This window comes from Rhinopithecus bieti, unplaced genomic scaffold, assembly GCF_001698545.2.
Source record: "Rhinopithecus bieti isolate Rb0 unplaced genomic scaffold, ASM169854v2 scaffold_49936, whole genome shotgun sequence".
Taxonomy (NCBI): Eukaryota; Metazoa; Chordata; class Mammalia; order Primates; family Cercopithecidae; genus Rhinopithecus; species Rhinopithecus bieti.
The window spans coordinates 130,911-156,955 of record NW_016819733.1 but is presented as its reverse complement, the minus strand read 5'-3'; the positions used below and the strand labels follow the sequence as shown (position 1 = coordinate 156,955).

At 51.6% G+C, this 26,045-nt stretch overlaps 3 protein-coding genes and 1 long non-coding RNA gene across 11 annotated transcripts; 2 read left to right on the top strand and 2 right to left on the bottom strand.

The window, feature by feature from the left end:
- Nucleotides 1-453: 453 nt before the first annotated feature.
- AGPAT1 (1-acylglycerol-3-phosphate O-acyltransferase 1) lies at nucleotides 454-10,577 on the top strand. 4 transcript variants are annotated; one of them, XM_017859167.1, is made up of 7 exons: nucleotides 454-1,049; nucleotides 7,286-7,494; nucleotides 7,722-7,855; nucleotides 8,188-8,363; nucleotides 8,528-8,623; nucleotides 8,750-8,822; nucleotides 9,341-10,577. In XM_017859167.1, the coding sequence occupies exons 2-7, from the start codon at nucleotides 7,295-7,297 to the stop codon at nucleotides 9,511-9,513; spliced, it is 852 nt and encodes a 283-aa protein (XP_017714656.1). In that variant the 5' UTR covers nucleotides 454-1,049; nucleotides 7,286-7,294; the 3' UTR covers nucleotides 9,514-10,577. The 4 variants fall into 4 exon arrangements, with proteins under 4 accessions (XP_017714656.1, XP_017714654.1, XP_017714655.1 ...); XM_017859165.1 differs by lacking the exon at nucleotides 454-1,049 and adding an exon at nucleotides 1,139-1,761; XM_017859166.1 differs by lacking the exon at nucleotides 454-1,049 and adding an exon at nucleotides 1,139-1,765.
- Nucleotides 10,503-14,218, bottom strand: EGFL8 (EGF like domain multiple 8). 3 transcript variants are annotated; one of them, XM_017859172.1, is made up of 9 exons: nucleotides 14,137-14,218; nucleotides 12,547-12,675; nucleotides 12,196-12,318; nucleotides 12,006-12,115; nucleotides 11,815-11,910; nucleotides 11,563-11,733; nucleotides 11,391-11,470; nucleotides 11,164-11,317; nucleotides 10,503-10,875 (listed from the first exon to the last, which is right to left on the bottom strand). In XM_017859172.1, exons 2-9 carry the CDS (start codon nucleotides 12,645-12,647, stop codon nucleotides 10,829-10,831), a joined length of 882 nt encoding a protein of 293 aa, XP_017714661.1. In that variant the 5' UTR covers nucleotides 12,648-12,675; nucleotides 14,137-14,218; the 3' UTR covers nucleotides 10,503-10,828. The 3 variants fall into 3 exon arrangements, with proteins under 3 accessions (XP_017714661.1, XP_017714662.1, XP_017714664.1); XM_017859173.1 differs by lacking the exon at nucleotides 14,137-14,218 and having other exon boundaries at nucleotides 12,547-13,063; XM_017859175.1 differs by lacking the exon at nucleotides 11,563-11,733 and having other exon boundaries at nucleotides 10,507-10,875.
- On the bottom strand, nucleotides 13,854-26,039 carry PPT2 (palmitoyl-protein thioesterase 2). Of its 3 annotated transcripts, none has more exons than XM_017859168.1 (9): nucleotides 24,394-26,039; nucleotides 23,248-23,438; nucleotides 22,843-22,996; nucleotides 22,254-22,349; nucleotides 22,059-22,166; nucleotides 19,993-20,076; nucleotides 19,789-19,873; nucleotides 16,144-16,198; nucleotides 13,854-14,218 (listed from the first exon to the last, which is right to left on the bottom strand). In XM_017859168.1, exons 1-9 carry the CDS (start codon nucleotides 24,566-24,568, stop codon nucleotides 14,042-14,044), a joined length of 1,125 nt encoding a protein of 374 aa, XP_017714657.1. In that variant the 5' UTR covers nucleotides 24,569-26,039; the 3' UTR covers nucleotides 13,854-14,041. The 3 variants fall into 3 exon arrangements, with proteins under 3 accessions (XP_017714657.1, XP_017714659.1, XP_017714658.1); XM_017859170.1 differs by lacking the exon at nucleotides 24,394-26,039 and adding an exon at nucleotides 23,785-24,007; XM_017859169.1 differs by lacking the exon at nucleotides 13,854-14,218 and adding an exon at nucleotides 15,115-15,960.
- On the top strand, nucleotides 24,052-25,110 carry LOC108519894 (uncharacterized). Its single transcript, XR_001882752.1, has 2 exons — nucleotides 24,052-24,257; nucleotides 24,371-25,110. It is a non-coding gene; the product is annotated as an uncharacterized LOC108519894 (long non-coding RNA).
- Nucleotides 26,040-26,045: the final 6 nt, after the last annotated feature.

Here is a 26,045-nt window from a genome sequence, read left to right as displayed (position 1 = left end):
TTAGTGCGGTCCTGCCTTCGCACAATGGCTATTGGCTGATACGGTCTAAGTCAATGTGCAATGCCAAGGGATTGGTAGTAACTCGCTACACCCTGTCGCCTGGCCACGGAGGGCTTTATTCGTCTGAGTAGTTGTCAGTCCTAACCAAAGCCAGAAGCAATTTGCTCGGGACTACCTATAGACCTCGCCCACTATAAGCCCCTTTCTTTCCTTCGCTTCCTCTTTCTGAGAATGTCCGGATTGCTATTGGACTTTGGAGCTTATGGCTCCAAAGCAACTCATTGGCTAGAACTTGACGGAAAATGGTGGTTGGGTAAAATGCGCCTGCGCAGCACGCGGCGGGACGGGGGTGGGCCAATCGCGTGAGGGTTGAACTTTCTCTTGTTCCACCTACCTTGTCGCTATGGTGACTGCTCTACAATTGGCGAGGCTTGCACTTCAAAGCCCTCGGCTCGCTTCATCCGGGTCCTTCAGCTGTGGACTTTCTGCTGATTGGGCCTTTTCCTTTTCCCCTGATTGGCCCACATCGGGAAAGACGATGAAGAGCTAGGGAAAGAGGGAAAACACTAGGGTCGCAGGGTTCAAAATGGCTCCAACCTCCTTTGGTGACGTAGAGAGCAGAACGTGGCTCTGCCCCTCCCTTTTAGTTAAGGGAGCAGAACTGGGATTAGCCCGACGTTTGGATAGTGCGAACATCGATCTGCGGAGCTGGTGTTAACTCCTTAGGCTGGACGACTCAGCCCTTCCCACTTTAGGTGATTTACAGAGCAAAACTGAACTAAAGGCCCACTCCTTTCTTAATGCTGTACACAGAGTAGAACAGGATTGACTTAAACTCCGTTTTAAACCTTCAGAGCAGAAAAGCTCTGGGATCACCCTCTTTGTGAGTGGTGCAGAAGGGGCAAGGCCCGCCCCTTTTAAGGAGACCCGCCCTTTCCTCCTTATAATTTGCCCATAGAAATAGGGTCTTCTTCCAGGGTTGGACCCCGGGGAGTTTGGGCCTTTCCTACAATCACTGACCCTCACTGTGACCAAAGGAGCAGAACTAGGTAACAGTCTTCCCACTACCAATCCTCTTCCCGAGGGCATGTACACTCATGCAGGGTAAAGGTGTGGCTAGAGGCGGGACTTTGATAAAAGATCCCATGTGACTCAAAAGTAAGGAAAGAAGAGAAGTTAGCAGTTGCGTAAAGAAGGACTGGGGCAGATGAGGATTCAGGAAACTGGAGGTTTAAGATGTTGAGAGGGAAAGGTGGAAATGAAGGAGAGTGAAATGATGGAATGATCCTAGTACAGAGATAATGGGAGTGGAGGAAGAGAAGAGGGGGTGGAAAACTAGATACATGGCTACCGAATTAAGGAGGCACCCTCATTCCAGAGGAATCGGCATTCTTCCTCACTTTTTCTTTTTCTAGAAAGCACCCCTGACGCCCAATTTCCATTGGAAGAAAAGATGTACCCATATTGTATGTTGTGAGAAGGGGTTGTCTCAGCTTGGGCAAGTAAGGAGACTGATAGGAAGGAAGTAGGAAAGAAAAAGTGCAGAGGGAAAAGAGCATGGAAAAGGAAAGGGTCAAGGATGAGGCCAAAGAGATCTCTTTAAAGGCCAGAGAAGGCAGGTGGAGGGGGGAGCTGGACTGCTGGGAGATAGTGAGGGACAAAGGGCAAAGGAAACCAGACCAGACGACTGGAGAGTGAGATGGGGTGAGATGGAGTCATGGAGAGAAAAAGAAGCCAGGTGAACTTAATGCTTGTCATATGGTAGGTAGGTGTTTGATAAATGCTTAGAATTTATCTAAGCATTTAGATAATGGGGGACGGGAAGAGGGGTCCTTAAGAATAGTTGCGGGGGCCGGGCTTGGTGGCTCACGCCTGTAATCCGAGCTCTCAGGGAGGCAGAGGCGGGAGGATAGCTTGAGCCCAGGAGTTCGAGACCTGCCTGGGTAATATAGCGAGACCCCGTTCTCCACAAAAGGAAAAAAAAAAAAAAAAAGACAAAATTTAAAAAAAAGAATAGTTGCGGGGAATAAGCAGCAGATAACCGGAGTTGAGAAAAAAAGAGACCAAGTAAAAGTGGCAGTTAAAAGAGAGCTGATGGAGAATAAAGGAAGGAATGTGCCGAAGGAGGAATACAGCACCAGGGGATCCAGAACTCAAAGGGAGTTAGAGAAAAAAAAGATGCAGCTGGAGCCAGAGATGGGGGCAAAGGCCGAGGGAGGGCCCGGCTGAGCTCTCTCCTGGGGCGGGGCTCGCAAGAGTACACTGGTAGACGTGGGGAGGAGATGCCTGAGTTTCTGGGAGACGATTGGCAAAACAGGCTGCCCATCACCGCCCTCCACTTCCTGGCCGGCCCCGGAAACCAGCAGGCGTTGGGGAGGGGTGTGGGGGGGAATAGCGGCAGCAGAAGCCCCAGCCCTCAGAAAGACAGCAGAAAGGGAGGGAGGGAGGGAGGGTGCTGGGGGGACAACCCCCAACCATTCCTACCGCTATGGGCCCAACCTCCCACTCCCACCTCCCCTCCATCGGCCGGGGCTAGGACACCCCAAATCCCGTCGCCCCTTGGCACCGACACCCCGACAGAGACAGAGACACAGCCATCCGCCACCACCGCTGCCGCAGCCTGGCTGGGGAGGGGGCCAGCCCCCCAGGCCCCCCACCCCACTGAGGTGTGGGCGGGAAAGGGATGGGAGGAGGAGGGAAGAGGGTGCTGAAAGCGACTAGGATGAGGGGAAGGGGAGAGATTGGGTCTGGGAGGGCCGACTGGGGGAGAGGGTTGCTGGGGAAAGGAGAGGGGCCGACTGGGAAGAGGGTTGCTGGGTATAGGAGAGGGGACCTGAGAGGTTGGAAGGATGGAAGAAACACGGGAGGGGGAGAAATGGAAACCCTTGTGAATTTGGGACTGGGAGTGTGCACAGGGAATCCTGGAGAGGGAATTCCCTACACCTTCCCCAATTCCTTTTCTTGCCCTTTGACCCCACATGACTCTTGCGGGGGTCATGAGGGGAGAAGGCCAGCAGAATTTGCCTCTTAGGAATACCCTTAGGCCCCTCTGTTTCCATCTAGGCACAGGACCTCTTGTTTCTCAGTGGCCTTCCACACTGCTGGACCCTTACACACAAATGCCTTATGGGAGCCATGTTTTCTACATTGAGTCTGTGTGCCTTTGACATGTTTAATGGCTTGTGTGCAACTAGGTTGTCCCAATGCTCTCCATAGGCTGTGTAGAAATGGTGTGTTATTTTCCATCAGAATTGCCCATTCTCCGTTCTTGTGTCCATGTCTCACATCCAGTTTTGACATGTTCAAGTACCGCACGTGTGTGAGTTTTCATATATTGCACCTGTTTTAAAGTTTCCTGTTACTTGCACGTTTTATATTTTGGCATGTTTATTTCAGCATGTGAAGGTTTTATATCTTATTTTGCTTTGGCTGACATGTCTGTGGTCCTACCATTTGCAGTAGTCTTCATGTGTGGGATCCCATGGCTCAGCTGAATAGCCTACACTCTCAACGTCTGACTCAGTTGGCCTGTTTGCTGTGTTTTCCCAGTCACAGTTCACAGAACACATGTGTATGCCCTTTTGCACGATACAGTGATGTAACAGGACCATAGAATGTGTGTTATAAATTTATCATCAGTGTATTTTATGAACCGTATGCTCATTAAATTTGGCCCTCCATTGCATTTCTAAATCTTTGGACTTTTGTTCTCCAGAGAGGGTCACTTAATATCAAGTGTTAGAAAAGAAGGTAACTGGGTCTCCAGGTCTGCAAAGAACCATCCCTGCATGCCTTACCTTGGTGACCTCCCTGGCCCATACCTCTCTACACAAACATTATCTTTCCAGTGACTGTGTACAGTCTGTGTCCATGAGCTCAATACATGTCACAGGGTCAATCCTGCTGTGAACCCCATCGTTGGTATTTATGGACATTATCTTCCATTCTTTTCACTGTTGGCACACATTTGATGAGAGCAGCATCTTTCCCTGTGGCATGTTGATCCCATTCTGTACATTTCTCTTGTGAGATGACCTCTTCTTGATTATTGTTACTCTGCCTTCATTATGGCCATGTATTGCATGTATCTATTCAGAGTCGGTTACCATTAGGCTTCGTGTGTTCGTGTGTTCGTGTGTTCGTTACTTTCTCAGTGACTTTTCTTTTAGTAGTCAATACTACTCAAGAGGGTAACTATCTAATTTGTGATCAGAACCGCCGTCTCTGTCATTAGTTGTGGCTCTGTGGGTGTGTATACAGCCTTAGAATCTGTTCAGAAAGTGTTTGTTGAGCACCTACTCCATCTCCTATTGTCCTGGTATTGGAGATAAGACAGAGTCCCTGTCCTTAAGCTGCTTACAGCCTAAGGAGGGAAACAAAAATGCCAGTCAACACATAGTGTGTTGTCAAGATCAGTGGTTCTTAAATTCAAGCGCACATCAGACTCACCAGAGGGCTTGTTAAAATACAGATTGCTAACCAGCTACGATGGCTCACACCTGTAATCCCAACAGTTTGGAAGGCTGAGGCAGGAGGATCGCCTGAGGCCAGGAGTTCAAAACCAGCCTGAGTGAGAAAAAGAAAAATAGATTGCTGGACCTAATGCCCAGAATTTCTGATTCAGTAGATCTGGGGTGAAGTCTAATAATTTGCCATTTCTTTTTTTTTTTTTTTTTTTTTGAGACGGAGTCTTGCTCTGCCACCTCAGGCTGGAGTGGCATGGGCTCGGATCTCAGCTCACTGGCAAGCGCCGCCTCTCCGGGTTTACACCATTCTCTCCTGTCTCGCCTTCTCCAAGTAGCTGGGATCAGGCGGCCGCCTCGTCGCCCGGCTATTTTTTGTGATTTTTTAGTAGAGACAGGGGTTTCACCGTATAGCCAGGATGGCTCTGATCTCCGACTCGTGATCCGCCCGTCTCGGCCTCCCAAAGTGCTGGGATTACAGGCTTGAGCCACCGCGCCCGGCAATAATTTGCATTTCTACACTTCAAGACCCACTGGTCAAGATAAAAGTGTAATGAAAGCACAGGCCTGGAGGGGTTCGGGCAGCCCTCCAAAAGGTGACACTGAGCTGTATGAGGCAGGAAAAGATCCGGGCATTCCAGCCAAAGGGAACAGCATGTTCAAGGTGCGGAAGCGTGAAAGATCATGGTGTCTGAGGAACTGAAGTGAATCAGTTTGACTGGAACAAAAAGAGTTTTGTGAGGATGTGGTCGAAGATGTAAGCAGAAGTCAACTTGTCAAGAAGAACCTTTAGGCAAGACAGGGAAATGCTCTGCGTTTCAGAAAAATTTGTGTTAACAGAAAAATCTCTGTGGTTGCTACGTGGAAGATGGATTGGAGGGAGTTAGGAGCCTACTCCACATAGTTCAGGGGAGAAATGATGCTGTTCTGAACTTGTAGGGGCAGTGGGATGGAGCAGCTCAGAAAGCCTACAGTATTCCAACTGACAGAGTCTCCTGTTTCCTCTATTGCCTGTTACCTTCTCACTTGGCAATAGGCTTACCTTTGAGCATAGCCCTTCCTGTCATGGGAAGACAGTGCCTGTGGCCTCAGTAGGAATGACAGGTATTTGCCTGTACACCCTTTTTGTGAATTGTTACCCTGCCCCCAACAGTGGGGCAGAGTGGAGGAAGGAGGAAGAACCTAGAACACAGGTTCTGTGTTCCTGCCCCTCTTCCTCTTGAGCTCTTTCCTCTCCCAGGGCAAGTGCTGTTATGTCGTCTTTACTCCCTGCCTCCATTTTTCACTTGGTGAGGCCTTACACACTGTACCTGCCCACGCAAAGTGTCACTAGAAGGAAGGGAAAGGGTGGTTGGATTCATTTGCCTGTGTGGAGGTAGGATTGGTCTTTGTAGCTATTCCAGGTATGTCCATAAGTCTACCTAGGAATGGGGGAGCTGCCTGGGTGGAGAGGGATTTTTCTGGTTACACATTTACATTCTTTTATCTGTCACTGGGTGTAATTATAAATTTGTGTCTGTGTGTGAACATGTTAGTCTTTGTATGACTGTGTGTTGGCATTAGTGACATGAACTTTGGCCCCTGGGTATATGGCTGTGGGTGTTCTGTCACAGTCACCATACATGCTGTGTGCTGGGTTCGTATATGTATATGCAGTACATACCAGTGTCAGCGTAACCGAGTGGTTAGGAACACAGGCGGCTTAGATTTAACTCAGGAGCTGTATGATCTCAGGTAAGTTATTTAGCCTCTCTGGGCCTATTTCCTATAAAATGTAAATAATAATAGTACTTTCTAGACTATTGTATGGACCATTTAAGAGTTTAACTTAATGTATAGACTAGTGCTGTTCTACAGAAATATAATGCAAGCCACGTAAATAAGTTTTTTATGGTAGCCACATTTTTACAAGGCAAAAAGAGTGAAATTAATTTTAGTAATATATTTTCTTGAATTTGATACATCTAAAAGATTATAATTTCTTTTCTCTCTTTTTTTTTTTTTTTTTAAGACAAAGTCTCACTCTGTTGCCCAGGCTGGAGTGCAATGGTGTGATCTGGGCTCACTGCAACCTCCACCTCCCGGGTTCAAGCAATTCTCCTGCCTCAGCCTCCCAAGTAGCTGGGATTACAGGCATGTGCCAACAGGCCTGGCTAATTTTTGTATTTTTAGTAGAGACGGGGTTTCACTATGTTGTTCAGGCTGGTCCTGAACTCCTGACCTCGTGATCCACCCGCCTCGGCCTCCCAAAGTACTGGGATTACAGGCGTGAGCCACCGCGCCCGGCCCAAGATTATAATTTCAAAATATAGTCAGTATAAAAGATTAATAATGGGATATGTTACTTTTTGTTTTTTATTCAGTCTTTGAAATATGATGTGTATTTTACATTTCCAGCACACCTCAGTTCAGAATAGCTGCATTTCAAGTGCTCAGTAGCCACATGTAGATGGTGGCTACCTTCTTGGACGGCACAAGTATAGACCATTATAAGACCCTTACCAGCTACAAGTGTTAGCTATCATTCTTATTGTCATTTATTATGAGGTATCTGTGAGTTGTAGATGTCCATGTCTTGTGTCTCTTGTCTGAATATATCTGGAGCCTTCGGGAAGAGGAATGGGAGAGCAGTCCTGAGCTCTATCTCCACCACCCTCATCCTAGAGAAGCTTCCTGGGAAGGTTTCAATGGGAACCCTGCCCCAGCTTGTTTCTCTCGCCCTTGTCCTCATAGCACCAGTCCCCAACCCTGCCTTCTGTGCCTTGCCTACCCCACTGTCCTCCAGAAACCAGGCTGATTGTCCCTTGCCCCATCCCCTGCAGGTGGCCAGAATGGAGTTGTGGCCAGGGGCATGGATGCTGCTGCTGCTTCTCTTCCTGCTGCTGCTCTTCCTGCTGCCCACCCTGTGGTTCTGCAGCCCCAGTGCCAAGTACTTCTTCAAGATGGCCTTCTACAATGGCTGGATCCTCTTCCTGGCTGTGCTCGCCATCCCTGTGTGTGCTGTGCGAGGACGCAACGTTGAGAATATGAAGTGAGGGGCAAGGGGTCTTGGGCAATGAGGGAACCTAAGGGTACAAAGCAAGTAGTGGATTGGGGGAAGGGGGCATGGTGTGTGTAGAAAAGACTGAGAGAGACCAGAGACAGGGAATGGGGAGAGGACTGCAAAGGTGGTCAGAAAGACAGTAGGGTTGGGGGGAGCTGAGGCATGCAGATGGACATCAATGGATCCCACTGGGACCCCTTGCCGTGACCCCACAGGATCTTGCGTCTAATGCTGCTCCACATCAAATACCTGTACGGGATCCGAGTGGAGGTGCGAGGGGCTCACCACTTCCCTCCCTCACAGCCCTATGTTGTTGTCTCCAACCACCAGAGCTCCCTCGATCTGCTTGGTGAGACCCCACCACAGGGCACACCTCCCCCAGCCATGCCTCCCCTCCTGGAACTTTCCCTAGAATATATTCTCCTTGAGATCCTCAATTCTCCTTCCTCTGGGACATTGCCCCTTTGTCTCCCTCTCAGGCCTTCATTCCCTGGGTAGAACTGCCCTCATAAACAGGGTACATACACCTTTGGTCACCTTTTCCTTCACTTGGGGCTCCCCCTGCCTAGTCTCCTCCACCTCCAGTCCCTACCAGAGTGGGTGATGATCTGGGTGAGGTGGGTTGCTTTCTGTGACACTCTGCCTCCACCCCAATCCTCACCCACCCCCACCCTGCCCAAGGGATGATGGAAGTGCTGCCAGGCCGCTGTGTGCCCATTGCCAAGCGTGAGCTACTGTGGGCTGGCTCTGCCGGGCTGGCCTGCTGGCTGGCAGGAGTCATCTTCATCGACCGGAAGCGCACGGGGGATGCCATCAGTGTCATGTCTGAGGTCGCCCAGACCCTGCTCACCCAGGACGTGAGTCATCCTGGGGAAATGGGGGATTGGAGGGATAGAAAGCAGAATGGTTGTAAATAAACTGATATGCAGGGCCAATGGGCCTCAGAGGTCCCATTATAACATCACACCTACTCTGACTCCTCCATATGTGTTTGTCTTCCTTGACCTTCTTTCTCCCCCAGGTGAGGGTCTGGGTGTTTCCTGAGGGAACGAGAAACCACAACGGCTCCATGCTGCCCTTCAAACGTGGCGCCTTCCATCTTGCAGTGCAGGCCCAGGTGACTACTGCTCCCTGTTCTGCTACTCAGCTGCCCACCCCCACTATTCCCTCATCTCTGGGCAGGGGCTTATTGTAGGAGTCTCAGAAGAGAGCTGTGGACTGACCTGCTTTACTCCTTCCCCAGGTTCCCATTGTCCCCATAGTCATGTCCTCCTACCAAGACTTCTACTGCAAGAAGGAGCGCCGCTTCACCTCGGGTGAGGGCTTTGAGCAGTTCTGGGGTCAGGTGTGTCCAGAGAGGCTGGGAGGACATCCCTGTGAGGCAGGGGGATCATTCAGTGTCAGAGCCATAAGATGTCCACACGGTCATCTAGTTTAACCCCACAGCAGCCAATAAGTCTTTACCAAGCCATACCCTGCCAGGTGGGTAGCACTTGGTCCCACCAAGAGAGGCTGTTACTAATCTAGCAGGAAAGATAAGGCCTGTGTGCACAAAGCTGTCATGAATAACACTCATTCAGCAGTAAATGCCAAACCCAGAGGAGGGGGCCTGGAGGGGTGCTGAGGAGATGTCTGGGGATTGGAGAAGGCTTTGTATAGAAGGGCCTCAGAAGTGGCAGCTGGCAAGCCCAGGGATGGTTGTCCAGGGTTGGGGGAAGAGAACTGAAAGGTTGAGGAAGAGTATCACTCAGAAGCTGGGCCCCACCTGTGGGCAAAGACCTGGGTGGGCAAAGATCTGGGTGGACAGGCCATGATGGTGCTCCCCTTGCCCCAGGACAATGTCAGGTGCGGGTGCTGCCCCCAGTGCCCACAGAAGGGCTGACACCAGATGACGTCCCAGCTCTGGCTGACAGAGTCCGGCACTCCATGCTCACTGTTTTCCGGGAAATCTCCACCGATGGCCGGGGTGGTGGTGACTATCTGAAGAAGCCTGGCGGGGGTGGGTGAACCCTGGCTCTGACCTCTCCTTCCATCTGTCCCCATCTTCTTCCCCACACCTACCCACCCAGTGGGCCCTGAAGCAGGGCCAAACCTTCTTCATTGTCTCCCCTCTCCCCACTTATTCTCCTCTTTGGAGTCTTCAACTTCTGAAGTGAATGTGGATACAGCGCCACTCCTGCCCCCTCTTGGCCCCATCCCTGGACTCCTGCCTTGGTGCAGTCTCCACTCTTGACCCCCACCTCCTACTGTCTTGTCTGTGGGACAGTTGCCTCCCCCTCATCTCCAGTGACTCAGCCTACACAAGGGTGGGGAACATTCCATCCCCAGTGGAGTCTCTTCCTGTGTGGTCTTCTCTCCCCCTCTACTCCACATTGGCCAGTGGACTCATCCATTCTGTGGAACAATTCTCCCCCACCCCAAAGTCCATGGATTCAATGGACTCATCCATGTGAGGAGGACTTCTCGCCCTGTGGCTGGAAGCTGATACCTGAAGCAGTCCTCCCAGGCTCATCCTGGGAGCTTTCCTCAACACCTTCACCTTCCCTCCCAGTGTAGCCTCCCGTCAGTGGGGGCTGGACCCTTCTAATTCAGAGGTCTCATGCCTGCCCTTGCCCAGATGCCCAGGGTTGTGTACTCTCTGGGATACCAGTTCAGTCTCCACATTTCTGGTTTTGTCCCCATGGTACAGTTCTTCAGTGGACCTGACCCCACTCAGCCCCCTGCAGCCCTGCTGCACCATTTCACCAGACACAAGGGGAAGAAGCAGACATCAGGTGCTGCACTCACTTCTGCCCCCTGGGGAGTTGGGGAAAGGAACGAACCCTGGCTGGAGGGGATAAGAGGGCTTTTAATTTATTTCTTTTTCTGTTGAGGCTTCCCCTTCTCTGAGCCAGTTTTCATTTCTTCCCGGTGGCATTAGCCACTCCCTGCCTCTTGCTCCAGACCTGTTCCCACAACTGGGGAGGTAGGCTGGGAGCAAAAGGAGAGGATGGGACCCAGTTTTGCGTGGTTGGTTTTTATTAATTATCTGGATAACAGCAAAAAACTGAAAATAAAGAGAGAGAGAGAAAGATCTGGGTGCTTGGTGGTTGCATTTGTTAAGGAATCGAAGAAGCAGTTCTTGCCCAGGCAACCTGCCCCCAGCCAGAAGACTCAGGGATGGGCCAAGAACACAGGCCTCCCCCTTTCTTCAGCTCTCTGAAGTTTCCATTGTTCATTGCTCTTTGGTGGTTGATAGCCTTATCTGCAGCTCACAGTCGGCCAATCCCAGAGGATTAGTGGGTCTGGCTTCTGTATAAATTAGGGGTGCTGTAGAGGCTTCTTATCGATGATTGAGGCCAGGGCCCAGGCTGTTGTCCTCACAGGAGCCTGGTTAATGACATGGCAGACACAGTGGCTGTGGTCAGCCTGGAGTGGACTACACTGCCACGCTCACCAAACAGTAAGTGAAACTATTGGGCTGGGGACAGGATTTCAGAAGAGAACGATGGTGAAGTGGAGAAGCATGAGAAGAGTGAATGTTGGAGAGGGGACTTGGAGAAAAGAGGGCATGCTTGAATGGGGAGGGGGCTTGGAGAAAGGGAATGCTTGAATGGGGAGGGGTCTTGGGGAAAGTTGGGGAATAGAAGTCAAGGTGGGAGGAATGTGAAGACTCACAGGCACCTAGCCTCTCCTCCAGCAGCAGCACCTGGTCGCTGAGAGATTCGATGCGGTCACCCCGGCCCCACAGCTCAGCCACCTGTTCTGGCTGCAGCTCTTCAGGCGGCATGGGCAGCACCGCTCGGACCCAGGCCCCAGCCTGACTGGCCCACTATAAAGGAAGAGATGCCTCAGGGTATTGATAGTGACGTCTGGCCTCGCCCCACCCAGCAGGCTTAGCTTACCTGCTCCAGCCGCTCTAGGCGCCCTCGCAGCTCGCGAATCTCCCGCTTCAGAGCGCGCTCGTCTTTTTCCGCCTCCCGAACTAGGGACAAAGAAGACCAAGAACATAACCACTGCCCAAGTCTGGACGCCTGTCCCAGGTTCCCCCGGTGGCCTGTATTCCTGCCCGCTCACCGGCCACGCTGAGTATGCTGGCACTGGTTGGGGGTTCTGGGGACCCCTCTGTGCAGGTGCGCCCGTCCAGGCCTAGCACTAGGTCGTGCGGGCAGCCGCAGGTGAAGCTGCCTGCCGTGTTAAGACAACGGTGCGAGCAGAGGGTGATGCCGGTCCTACATTCATCCACGTCTAGTTACCGAAAAGAGGAAGGGGCTGAGAGAGGGGGCGGGGGAAAGTACCAGAATAGGTGGGGAGGACAAGCTGACTCACCCACATGACAGTGCTTCCCTCCCCAGCCGGGGGCGCACTCGCACTGGTCAGGCCTAACGCATACGCCTCCGTTCTGGCAAGGCTTGGCGCAGATGGCTGCAGAGAAGTGGGGTTCAGTCTCGAACCGATGACCCAGTTCCCCAGCTCCGTGGAGCGCGCCTCCCCGCAAGGCCTGGAAGACCCAGCCTCACCTTCACAGGTGAGCGCCCCTGGGTGCCGCTTCTTCCAGCCCTGGCAGCACACTGCATGGGTCTGCTGCACCTCCCGCCTCACCTCCCGCCACGTAACGCGGTACGTGGTCCTGGAACACAGCGCCTGGCTCAGGACCCTTAGTACGGGTCCTGGTCGGGGTTCTTGGGGTCCCATCTCCCCATCCCTCACCTGTAAGTGCTGCAGATGCGCCTCCCAGCGCACAAGGTCAGGTAGGGCTTGTACACTGGTTGGCTGTAGGACTCGTTATAGCGGAGCGGAACCACCAGTGTCTGCTTGGAGCAGACTCCCTGACTGCCTCCATGCCAGAGGATGAGGTGGGAGAGATTGAGTAGGCCAGGCCCTGGGGAGCCAGGGGTCCCACTTCCCTCAAGAGGCTACTGAGGCCCCGCTCTCCCTCCAGATGACAGCCTCTCACCCCCATTCTAAACTTTCAGTTAAGTTTTGCCTCCTGTCAAGCCCCATCCCCAACAGAAGGCTCCCGAGAAGAGCTCACCCGAGTCCCACCCCCTCTGTTGTCACCTCTCTCTGAGGAATCCACCCTTGGTCCCCTCGCCTGATATCAGTAGCAGGAGGAAGGAGAATCCGCCTAAGAGAGTCCACAGCTCAGCCCTGGACCCCATGATTCTCTTTGACGCTGGACCCTACAGGCTGCAGGCAAGAAAAGGTTAATGGATGTCCGTCCCCTCTCCTATTAATTTCTCCAGCACTAGTCCCTCCAAGGGCACTCTGCAGGTGCCCTCTAAGGGAGTCAGGACATTCATTTTTACATATTAGCCACCAGAACTGCCTACACCTGTGTGTACAACCCAATGCTATCCTATCCTTAGCATATCATGATCATTCAGCATCATAAAAGCTCACACCCCAGCACACTCCCTCCACCTCCCTTCTAACCTACTTCTAATCCCCTCTGCACAACCTGGAGGGACACTCAGTCAATCCTCCCCTTATGACCCTCCTGTCTTTTATTTTTTTAAAGGAGTTTCGCTCTTATTGCACAGGCTGGAGTGCAATGGCACAATCTCGGCTCACCGCAACCTCCGCCTCCCAGGTTCAAGTGATTCTCCTGCCTCAGCCTCCCAAGTATCTGGGTTTACAGGCATGCGCCACCACGCCTGGCAAATTTTTTTTTTTTGAGACAGGTCTTGCTCTGTCGTCCAGGCTGGAGGGCAGTGGCATGATCTCGGCTCACTGCAAGCTCCGCCTCCCGCATTTATGGCACTCTCCTGCCTCAGCCTCCCGTGGGACTACAGGCGCCTGCCACCGCGCCCAGCTTTTTTTATTATTATTATTTTTAGTAGAGACTGGGTTTCACCATGTTAGCCAGGATGGTTTCAATCTCCTGACCTTGTGATCCTGTTTTATTTATTTTTTTGTTTTGTTTTTTTCTTTAGTAGAGACAGGGTTTCTCCATGCTGGTCATGCTGGCCTTGAACTCCCAACCTCAGGTGATCTGCCCGCCTCGGCCTCCCAAAGTGCTGGGATTACAGGTATGAGCCACCATGCACAGCCGACCCTTCTGTCTTTAACATGCCCTCTTATAACTTCATACCTTCAAAACCCTCGCTGACTGGCCATGGTGGCTCATGCCTGTAATCCCAGCACTTTGGGAGGCCGAGACGGGTGGATCATGAGGTCAGGAGTTTGAGATCAGCCTGGCCAAGATGGTGAAACCCCATCTCTACTAAAAATACAAAAAATTAGCTGGGCGTGGTGTTGGGTGCCTGTAATCCCAGCTACTTGGGAGGCTGAGGCAGGAGAATCACTTGAACCGGGGAGGCAGAGGTTGCAGTGACCCAAGATCGTGCCACTGTACTCTAGCCTGGGTGACAGAACAAAACTCCGTCTCAAAAAAAAACAAAAAACAAAAAAACCCTAGCTATATATCCTCACACCATACACATAAACCAAGCACCTGGAAACTCCACACCTTTCACACACTGCTACTCCCCTCACACACCCACACCATCACATATGCCCTAAATGCACATCCCTTGCTCCAACAAAAAACCCCTCAACTCATGCCCACCCTAAGTCTCTGAGTAAACCCCACTCTTTCCCCATTGAAATTCTCTCCCCACCTGCCTTCCTCTCTCTCTCCATTCCCACCTGGCTTCTCCTTTCTCCTGGGAGGCTTCAGGCAGACCAGCCTCAGCAGAAGCAGCTCAGACTGGTGGGTGGGCCTGGCAGGCTAAGAAGGAGAGGAGGGGCTGGGCCAGAGAGTCCTCCCATTCCTGCCCCCTCCCACAAGCCTCCTCCTTAGCTCCAGCAGGGTCAGCTCAGTAGGGTCAAGTCCCACCACCCTCATCCCCACCCCAGCAAATGGCTCCCTAGAAGTATCTTTCCAACCCTCTGAGGCCCCTATTTCTGGACTCCCCAAATCAGAAGCTACAAGCTCTGTAACACCACCAGTACCCCCTTCAACCCAACACAGACTAGGGGAGAGTTAGGGGGCAGAGAAACAGCTGCAGGGAACAAAGCAGGTCAGGTTAATGGAGAAAAAGCAAGATCAGCTGAGGAAAGCTAAAAGGGCAAGTCGTCACAAAGGGCCAGGGGGGCAGCCCAGGGCACCAAGGGGAAAACTGCCCCCCTCTCTTGAGGACATTTGTTAGGGCTTAGGGGGAGCAGAATTGAGTCAGCCACCACCCCCCATGCCAGAGCAGACAGGGCCCTATTGTCTCAGCCAAAATTCCTTCTTTCAAGGAAGAGGAGGCTCATTGTCCAGCCCTACACCCAGCTCTGGCCCACAAAGCTCAAAAGGGGCACAAAAAATGCCCACCCTGACCCTCTGCCCCCTCGTCTAGCCTGGGGGTGGCAGGCGCATTCCACCCATGAGGCTGAGGCCCAAACCACTGGAGCCCTGAGCTTAACCCCCCAGTCTTGGGGACTGGGAGAGGAAAAGAATTGTCTTCAGCAGGAAAGAACCCACAGAGAATCAGGAACCCACAAAGAATGGGCATTGAGAGAGAGCGGAAACACCAAGGGGGTCCCCACCCTAAACCAGGCATCTGGGCACCCAGGCCTCAGGCTCCATCCCCACCCGCCTTGGGGAGCCAGGTCCCCTCCACCTGGAAATGAGCCACGTCACACTGAGGAAATGGAACTTTATTTCCATAAATACAGGGGTAACACCCATTCAAGGGTAGTTAAAAGAGGGCCTGGGGCCTCAAAGAAACTGGGCTCTCCCAGGGGGGTACTCCAACACTGATCATAGGGACTGGGGGATCCCCAAACCTGAGATGGGCCTCATAGGCCACAGATATTCCCCAACACTGACACTTCAAAAATGGAACTGTCCCCATAGGGGAGCCTCAGAACCCCACTCTCATGGGTAGTCTCTCTTAGGGGTTAGGAGGGCTGATGACAGGGGACTTCAGAGAAAAAAGGGAACATGGGGAGAAGAGAAGCTAAAAATGTCCTGAGTGGCCTGGAAGGAGACCCCTGTGGTGGGCAGGGGGTGGGTTCTCCTCCCATACAGCCAGATACGGAGGAGCAGCAGCAGCAAAAGCAGCCACAAGTTAAAAACATGGTTTCTCACTTCCCAACTTCGGCCTTGAGAGACAGGGAGAGCACGGAGCAATCCCCCAAATGAGAAGACATGAGGTAGGGGAGGCCTGGACTTGTCATTCACGGAGGAGCAGAGGAAGGGGGTTCTGGGAGGCCACGTTGGTGGGGGATAATATGGGAGCAATGAGGTGGTCACAGGCACACCAAAGCCTGACATCTGCTTTCCAAGGCCATCACTTGGTCTCTGGACTGAGGAGTTCCTGGGGACCCCTGAATATATCCTCAGGAGAGCCAAGGTTCAATGCAGGTCTCATAAAGGGTACGGTTGGAGTGCCAGGCTGTGTGGGAGATCCCGGCCATCGGACACCTCACTATGGCCCCCCGCGCCAATAGAGTCTTCAACCCAAAAGAATCCCGCAGATAAACCTTCAAGGTGGTCGAAGGGGCATGGAAGAATGGAAGAGAGACACAAGGAGAGACAAAGTGAGTTACTGCTGGGATCCTGGACCTCCTCCCCACAGGGTGAACCCTTCAGCTCAGGAGTCACAGAGAGGGCTCTGGAATAAGGTGGGACAGTGGATGGAAGGGAAGTAATCCCAGGGGGCTCACCAGTTGCTCCTCCATCTCCAGGACCGTCTCATTTGCATCATAGAAACCAAAGAAGCTACAAAGAGATTTGTGGGGAGGTTATCAGAAGAGCTGGAGAAAATCTGGCTGGGCTCAGTGGCACATGCCTTTAATCGCAGTACTTTGGGAAGCCAAGGCAGGCAAATCACCTGAGGCCAGGAGTTCGAGACCAGCCTGTCCAACATGGTGAAACCCCATCTCTACTAAAAATACAAAAATTAGCTGGGCATGGTGGCAGGTGCCTGTAATCCCAGCTACCCAAGAGGCTGAGGCAGGATAATTACTTGAACCCAGGAGGTGGAGGTCTCAGTAAGTCAAGATCAAGCCACTGCACTCCAGCCTGGATGACAGAGTGGGACCCCCGTCTCAAAAAGGAAAGGAAAGGAAAAGGAAAAGAAAAGGAAAGGAAAAGGAAAAAAAAAAAGGAAGAAATCAAGGTGGGCCAAGGTCCCAAAGGAACTCAAGGCCTACTGGGGAGACAGGCAGCAAGGGAGGACACTCAAAAATATCTCACTGGATATAATGTATCTCATGAGGTGATACACTGAAGATACGACCTCACTTCTGTAGAAACCCCATCAAAAATGCATTACTGGCCAGGTGAGGTGGCTCACACCTGTAATCCTAGCATTTTGGGAGGTCAAGGCCGGCAGATCACCTGAGGTCGGGAGTTCAAGACCAGCCTGGCCAACATGGTGAAACCCCATCTCTACTAAAAATACAAAATTAGTTGGGCGCGGTGGTTCAAGCCTGTAATTCCAGCACTTTGGGAGGCCGAGGAGGGTGGATCACCTGAGGTCAGGAATTCGAGACCAGCCTGGCCAACATGGAGAAACCCTGTCTCTACTAAAAATACAGAATTAGCTGGGCGTGGTGGTGGGCGCCTGTAATCCCAGTCACTCGGGAGGCAGAGGCAAGAGAATTACTTGATTCTGGGAGGCGGAGGTTGCAGTGAGCCCGGATTGCGCCACTGCACTCCTGTCTGGATGACAGAGTGAGACTCCATCTCAAAAAAAAAAAAAAAAAAAAAAAAAAAAAAAGATTACCTAAGCATGAGGAAATATCCAACCCACACTGAGGGAAATTCTACACAATAGCTGATCAGTATGCTGATATCAATGTCATATTAATGTCATGGACAAAGACTAAAAATCATTCCAAATTAAAAGATACTAAAGAGGCCTGGTACAGTGGCTCATGCCTGTAATCCCAGCACTTTGGGAGAGCGAGGTGGGCAGATCACCTGAGGTCAGCAGTTCGAGACCAGCCTGGCCAACATTGTAAAACCCCACCTCTACTAAAAATACAAAAATTAGCTGGGTGTGGTGGCGTATGCCTGTGATCCCAGCTACTCGGGAGGCTGCGGCACACTTGAACTTGGGCGGCAGAGGTTGCAGTGAGCTGAGATTGCGCCACTGCACTCCAGCCTGGGAGACAGAGTGAGACTTTGTCTCAAAAAAAAAAAAAAAAAGGCTGGGTGTGGTGGCTCATGCCTGTAATCCCAGCACTTTGGGAGGCCAAGGAGGGTGGATCACCTGAGGTCAGGAGTTTGAGACCAGCCTGCCCAACATGGAGAAATCCCGTCTCTACTAAAAATACAAAATTAGTTGGGCATGGTGGCGGGCACCTGTAATCCCAGCTACTCGGGAGGCTAAGGCAGGAGAATCACTTGAACCTGGGAGGCGGAGGTTGCAGTGGCCCGAGATTGTGCCATTGCACTCCAGCCTGGGCAACAAGAGCAAAACTCGGACTCAAAAAAAAAAAAAAAGGATACTAAAGAGACATGACAGGATCATGCAACTCAAGATCCTGATTTGGATCTTCCACTGGATATTATTTTTTTCTATAAGGACAGTTGGAAAAATTTGAATAATCTGTGAGCGTATATTCAGGGCAATTTGAATCTATGTTTATTTGTAAACATAACATTAAAATACATAAATAAATGTATATATATTGAGAGAAAAAAGATTAATGTAAACATGACAAAATGTTAACATTTGAGAAGAGAAAAGTAGGTGAGGAGTATACATGTCTGCTTTTTGCTATTTTGGTAACTTTTTTTTTTTTTGAGATAGGGTCTTACTCTTGTCACCCAGGCTGGAGTGCAATGGCAAGATCTCGACTCATTGCAGCCCTGACCTCCCAGGCTCAAGCGATTCTCGTACCTCAGCCTCCCAAGTAGCTGGGACTACAAAGGCACACTACCACGCCCAGCTAATTTTTGTATTTTAGGTAAAGACAGGGTTTTGCCATGTTGCCCAGGCTGGTCTCAAACCCCTGGGCTCACACCTTGGCCTCCCAAAGTGCTAGGATTACAGGCACAAACTTTTCTTAAGTATGAAATTATTTCAAAATAAAAAGGTCTTAAAATCTCTCTTTTTTTTTTTTTTTTGAGATGGAGTCTTGCTCTGTCGCCCAGGCTGGAGTGCAGTGGCACCCTGTCGGCTCATTGTAACCTCCGCCTCCCAGTTTCAAGCAATTCTCCTGCCTCAGCCTCCTGAGTAGCTAGAACTACAGGCATGCGCCACCATGCCCAGCTACTTTTTGTATTTTTAGTAGAGATGGGGCTTCTCCACATTGCCCCGCTGTTCTCGAACTCCTGACCTCAGGTGATCCACCCGCCTCAGCTTCCCAAAGTGCTGGGATTACAGGCGTGAGCCACTGCGCCCAGCCAGATGGAGTTAAAATCTTTTAATTAAAAAATATTGGCCAGGCAAGGCTGGGCACAGGGGCCACACTTTCTCCCTGGGGGGTTCTTCCACCCAGAGCACAACTCTCTCCTTCACTGCCTTCAGTCTCTAATTGAATGGCGACTCTTCCAGGAGGACTTTGGCCACTGTTGAAACTAGGCCCCCGGTCATCCTCTAATCCTTTCCTCTGCCTTATTACCTGACATATATATTTGTATATATGTATCAGCAGGCTTACAAACTAGAATATAAGCTACGTAACATTAGGGACTTCTCTTTTATTTACCACTGCATCCCCAGGGCCCAGAACAAGCCTGAGCCCATAATGTTGAATAAATATTTCTTGAGTGATTCAAGTAGCTCAAGTGACATTACAGATCACTCATGGTGACCTATAACACAGGCAAGCACATAGTACCATGGAGTCATGGATATTTTTCTAAGGAATAGGATGGAGGGGACAAAGCTGGAGGCTATTATAATAGTCCAAGTAAGTAAAGAGGTAGTAGGAAATGTGATAAAATGGCATAGAACTACACACACACATTGAACCAATGTGAATTTCCTGGTTTTGATATTGTGCTATAATTACATAGGATGCAACCACTGAGGGAAGCTGGGTGAAGGGCCTCTCTATACTATCTTTGCAATTTCCTATGAATCTATAAGAATTTCAAAATTAAAAGTTTTTATAAAGTGAGGGAAGGGGTGATAGGGATGGAGAGGAGAAGTGTCAGCAGGACTTAGTGACTGGCTTGATACAAGGGGTTGGGATATGACTCCCAGGTTTTGGTCTTGGGTGACATGATGAAATAGGGGGAGGCGCACTAACTAAAAGGTGGAAGGAGCAGGCCAGTTTTAGGCATGAGATAAAGACCGATTGGGGTTGGGGGATGTCTTTAGTCAATCTTCAGGCCACACAATCCCTTATTACCTGGACTGCCAGGGAGTAATAACACCATCATCAGGGCCCCCAATCAGCACCAGGTGGCCCACACGAAGAAAGTTCTTCCGCCATACTGTAGGATGGGAAGAAGAGAGGCTGAATCAGCCACAGGGGTCAGGATAGGTTGGAGAGGGAGACATAGGGAGTCAAAGAAGCAGAAAAAGCAACACAGGTAGGAGCCTGAATTCTCACCTGTGGCATTGGGATGGTCTCTTTCCCCATTGATCAGGGCCAGGAAGCTGCTGGCATTGAGGTACAAGTCATCGTGGTGGGGATCTGGGTACAAAGGGCAGTTAGAAAAAGAAGTAGAAAAGGGAGGCAAGACTGGTGGTGAAAAGCCCAATAATTCGGAAGCTGCAGCAATAGTCAAGGTGGATAGTAATAAAATAGTAGTGATAATATGGGCCAGGTGCAGTGGCTCACGCCTATAATCCCAGCACTTTGGGAGGTCGCGGCAGGTGGATCACTTCTTGAAGTCAGGAGTTCGAGACTAGCCTGGCCAACATGGCAAAACCCTGTCTCTACTAAAAATACAAAAGTTAGCCAGGCATGGTGGTCCATGCCTGTAATCCAAGCTACTCAGGAGGCTGAGGCACAAGAATCACTTGAACCCAGGAGGTGGAGGTTACAGTGAGCTGAGATTGCACCACTGCACTCCATCCTGGGCAACACAGTGAGACTCCGTCTCAAAATAATAATAATAGTAGTGATAATAACTGTAAACACAGTAACAAGTACTATTTTTTTTTTTTTTTTTGAGACAGAGTTTTTTTTGAGACAGCCTCTTGCCCAGACTGGAGTGCAGTGGCACAGTCTCAGCTCACTACAAGCTCTGCCTCCTGGGTTCATGCCATTCTCCTGCCTCAGCCACCCAGGTAGCTGGGACTACAGGCGCCCACCACCACGCCCAGCTAATTTTTTGTATTTTTAGTTAGCCAGGATGGTCTCGATCTCCTGACCTCGTGATCTGCCCGCCTCGGCCTCCCAAAGTGCTGGGATTACAGGCATGAGCCACCGCGCCCGGCTTCACTTTTCTGTTTTTGAGACGAAATCTCACTCTGTCACCCAGGCTGAAGTGCAGTGGCACAATCTCCGCTCACTGCAACCTCTGCGTTCCAGGTTCAAGCAATTCTCCTAACTCAGCATCCCAAGTAGCTGGGATTACAAGCGTGTGCCCACACCCAGCTAATTTTTTTGTATTTTTAGTAGATACAGGGTTTCACCATGTTGGCCAGGCTGGTCTTGAGCTCCTGACCTCAGGTGATCTGCCCACCTCCGCCTCCCAAGGTGCTGGGATTACAGGTGTGAGCCACCACACCTGGCAATAGCAAGTACTTTTATCTAGCATCTACTATATAAGCCAGGTACTACTCAAAGTACATTGCATTCATTTATTGATTTGATCCTTACAACCACCTGGTGAAGTACATGCTATAATATTTTACAGATAAGGAAAACTGAGTAACAGAATGGTTAAGTAACTTGCCCAAAGTCACCCAATAGGGTCAAGATTCAAACCCAAGTATTCTGGTCCCATGGTCTGGTCTAGAGATTGGCAAACTGTGACCAATGGGCCAAATCCAGCCTACTACTTGTTTTTGTAAATGAAGTTTTATTGGAACACAGGCACATTCAGTCACATATGGTACATGGCTGCTTTCACACTACAACAGCAGAATTGAGGAGTTGTGAAACAGACTCTATGTCCTACAAAGTCAAAAATATTTACTCTCTGGCCCTTTATAGACAAGGTTTGCTGACTCTCGCAACAGACTAAACCGTCTAAGGCAATAAGGTGACACACTTAAAACATTCTCGGCTGGGTGCGATGGTTCACACCTGTAATCCCAGCACTCTGGGAGGCCGAGGCGAGTGGATCACCTGAGGTCAGGAGTTTGAGACCAGCCTGGCCAACACAGCAAAACCCCATCTCTACTTAAAATACAAAACTTAGCCGGGCATGGTGGCGCCTGCCTGTAATCCCAGCAATAGCAAGTTGCTACTAGAGGAACTGAGGCAGGAGGATCGCTTGAACCTGGGAGGCAGAGGTTGCAGTGAGCCGAGATCTTGCACTGCACTTCAGCCTGGGCAACACAGCAAGACTCCTTCTCAAAAAAAAAAAGAAATTCTGAACAGAGCCTGTTCAAATAGCTCAATAAATGTTAGTTATCTTTATTGTTATCACTGCTATTGGTTGTAGCAGAGGTGGAAGCAACTGACCTGATCCATGGAAGCCCCAGTTCAGCGTCCCCACTCACCATGCCAGTAGTTGCAGATGGAGAATTCCTGGCCCCAGGGGCTATAGCAGATCCGATAGAGGTTAGACCGCATGGAGGTGGGGAACAGCCACTTCAAGTAGTCCGTGTCTGGCAAGAGAATGGCAGTGTTAAGTGACCATAAACCTCTGTTCCCCCAAAACTCAGGGCATTCTATGGGGTCTAGTGCCCACTCACCTCCATACTGTCCCATCTGTGGAGAGGAGAGGGAGATGAAAGAATCCACATTGTGATCATCCATGACAGAAAGCAGAGCCCGGCACACAAGGCCCCCTGTAGGCAGAACACCACATTGGGCAGACACTTAAGGACAGCAAAGCCAGCAGCACCCCCCACCCCCACTGCCACACACACACACACACACACACACACACACACACACACACTGTACACAAAGGAGACTGAGGCTTACGGAAGGCAGGCACACCCTGTGCCAAAATGTCACACATCATATAAGTGACTGAGCCCGAATTAGATGCTGGGCCTCCTGCCTCTAATTCTAAGATGTTTTTACCTGCCCCATTTGCCCTTGTGTCCAAGAACCATGGGTAATAGGAAACAAAGGGGCAGCAGTGTAGCAAGCTTCCCTCCCATTCAAGACAGAGATGAGACCCAGGTGCTGAGGGAAGTCAGAAAGGAAGGGCTCAGGTACCAGGGTTGTGCCTGGAGCAATGTGGTTCAGAAAAAGGGACACTAGGAAGTGTCCCTCAGATAAGGATCAAGCCTCAGATAGGGCTTAGGAGTTAGGGGCAGGGGAGTCGCCTACCCTGCGAGTAGCAGATGAGATGCACCCCTTGAGGGGCCTTTGCCATGATGGGGACCACAGCCTCTCGGAACCCTTGCACCTGTTCCCACAGGGGTCGCAAGCTCTCTCTCCCATCGAAGAGATCGAGCACTGTCACCACAGTCCCGGGGTGTGTCTGTGGGAAGGGGGCAATGCAGCCACCGGGGATAGGCTAAGAAGCTCCCACACGCCACCCCTGGCCCGCATCCACAGGTCTATTGTACCCTGCTAGAACCAGGGATCCCGTCCCCCAACTCTCCCCCACGCCAGCACCAGCTCCCTGAGGAACTGGGCAGGCCCAGAGGGGTGGCTTTCAGTTCCCCGCTCTCCCTCCCCTGCCACAGTAGACGCCTCTAACGCCCTGCACCCAGGTGTCCCCTGCCAGACCTCATTGATGTATTCCAGCAGGTGGCGGAAGCTGTAGGAGCTGTCGAAGAGCCCATGCACCACGATGACCGGCTTGTAGGACGCGCGGTGGGGCGCGGGGGCTGCAAGCAGCAGCAGCGGCAGGAAAGGTAACAGGAGTAGGACCCACGCCGCGGGGAGCCGCTGCCCCCAGAGCCCCAGCATGCTCCCGCCTGAGAAAAGGGTGATAAAGGCCTGTGAGAGAGATGGCAACACCCTCCTCCCTCGGAACAGACGCCTGGCAATCAAGCCACCTCCTCTCGGTCCCACACCAGGTCCCTCACCATGTCCCTGTCACAAAATAGCCTACTTTTAACTTACTCCAACCCTCTCCCTACAAACACACCCCCCTACCACGTTGACGCACCAACGCGCACCCGAAGTCCCGCCCCCAACTCAGCGTTCGGGGGACCTGTTCCCTAGGTTCAGGGATGACTGCATCTCCCCAGCCATGAACAACGCGGAGTTCTGTAATACCCCAGCAGCAGCCCAGGCCCCTTGAAGAGTGCAAACTCCCACCTGGCCTGGGTCCGTAGGCCTCGCTCCACCCGCTGTTTACTTCTCCCAAGACTGGAACCCACGGGGGAGGGGGAAGGGTGAGGAAAGAGAGCGCAGGGGAATGACGGATGGGAGGGGGAAGGGCGGGCTGCTTGGGGTCGCGCAAATCCGTCACGTCCGGGGCTTTCTCTGGCAACCGCGCGAGCGTTCCCCGCAACACTGACCCAGGACCGGAGGGGCAATGGAATATTCCATTGCGCTCTTGGTGCTGGGGAGGAAATAGGCGGAGCGATCCATTTAGGCCAGTGGGAAGAGGAAAAAGCAGCAAACATATTCTGGGAATGGAAAGAAGGCCTCTCCAGGCTTCGTTGCCCCCAGCGACCCAAAGGTCCGATTTCCCCCCCTTGATTCTCCCCACTTCCCAATACAGGCGTCTGGCTCGCAGCGGAACACGAAGTTTTCATTCCCCAAGGGGCGGCCGGGGGGTGGACCAGGTAAAGGTAGTCCTCTGCATTTTGCCGTGTGCTGGGTGAGTGGCAGGGTGGCCTGGAGGGCTGATGCCAGCCCGGGCTTGCCCCTCAATACCCACCCCCACCCCACCCTCCAGTCCGCCACAGGTCAGCGACTTACAACTCTTCATTCTGAAGTGCGTGTAGTGCCCTTGTCTCCAGAGACGCGGAGAGTCCTCGAGGCCCCTTGAGCTAAGTGCAACCTGGCCCAATTTCTCCTGCCCTACTCTACTCCCCTCCCTATAAGCGACCCACCCCCCAAGGGGCGGAGGGCGCATAGGGATGCGCTGACTCATGCCCTTGTAATTTCGACCAGTCTTTCAACCTGAGCGACCCCCACAATCTGGTTCTCTGAGTTATCTGTGGGTGGCTCCCTACCGTGACCCTCAGGCGTCCCACCTCTCCGCCCATAATCCCTACCCGACACCCTAGAGCCTCAGGGCTTTTACTTATTAGGGCTTTTACTTAGCATTTAAAGACGTTTTTCTAGACAGAAGGATTTCTCAGCTTGTCTGAACCCCTCTCTCTGTTGACAAGGTCATTGCTTGGTCTAAATTTGTCTCAATCAAACCATTTTGCGCTCGGAGTGGTGTAGAGTGACGATGGGGTGGCGGTAAGGGGTTGAGGGCTCACGCGAACGCCTAGTGACCAGAACGACTGGTGTGAAGCCGTGATCTGACTCTCTGGAGCCTGGGACTGGTTTCAGCGAGAGCCTCTGTACTGCTCTGTAGTCTCCGCTAGGACATGGACGAAAAGGGACGCAGCCGGGAGAGCGACTGCCTCAGGTGGGGGCTGGGGGGGCGTAAGGGAAGAATAATGATTATCTGGCTGTGTTTTTGTTTTAAAAAAAAAAAAAACTGGTGTAAATCTACATAGACTTCCTATCCTTGCTCCCTTCACCCACCCACGCGCTCCCAAGATGCAATAAGCAAATAAAAAGACTAATAACGCTGTACCGCAGGTCGACTCAGGAGGTGGAGATGCGTCTTGGTGGGAGGTGGTTGGTGGGAGTAGGGGGGTTTAGGGAATGGATCTGAACATTGACCGGCCCGGAGACTCTAAGCAGCCTCTTTAAAAACAAAGGGAAAGTGGGGGAACGAGCACACATTACCAACAGAGCTGCCAGAAATGAGCAGTTAAGTCATACTGCCTACCCCCTCCAAAAGAGCTTCAGCTCCTTAGTCCTGGACGAAGAAGGTATGTATGCACACCGCCCAAACTCTCTCTCCCTTTTCCCCCCAAGGCCCAGCTCCCCCCGAATTACAGACCTGGGCCTCTCTCTTTACTGCTAAGTTGGCAGGTTCACCATATCCTGGGAACTTTTCAGACCATCGCAGTTCTGAACTCTGCACAATTCTCTCTCACACACAAGTATTTATCTCTTCTAAATAGGGGGAAACTGGGGCCAAGGATTTGGGAGAAGACCCTGGCACCTTGCAGGGAGCTAAGACGGGGAGACGACGTGCCCCTGGAGGCACCTGGGTTATTAACTCCACTGAGAACCTGTTCACTTCCTCCCACAATATAATCACTAAGTGAGTCTTGGAGGGGGAGACTCCAGAGAGTTCTCTCTCCCTCCTTCCTTTCCTTAGTCCCACCCGCCTCGCCTGGTCTAGCCTCTGTGTTTCCATGACAACTCCAAAGGAGCCCAAACTGGGGGCTTGAATGCCAGGGTGAGAGGAGAAGAGAGGTGGTCCGAGAGCAGAGACACTAAGTGGGAAACGTCTGAAGCGCTCCCCCTCCCTCGCCTCGGTCCCTTTAAGCTCCCCCCCT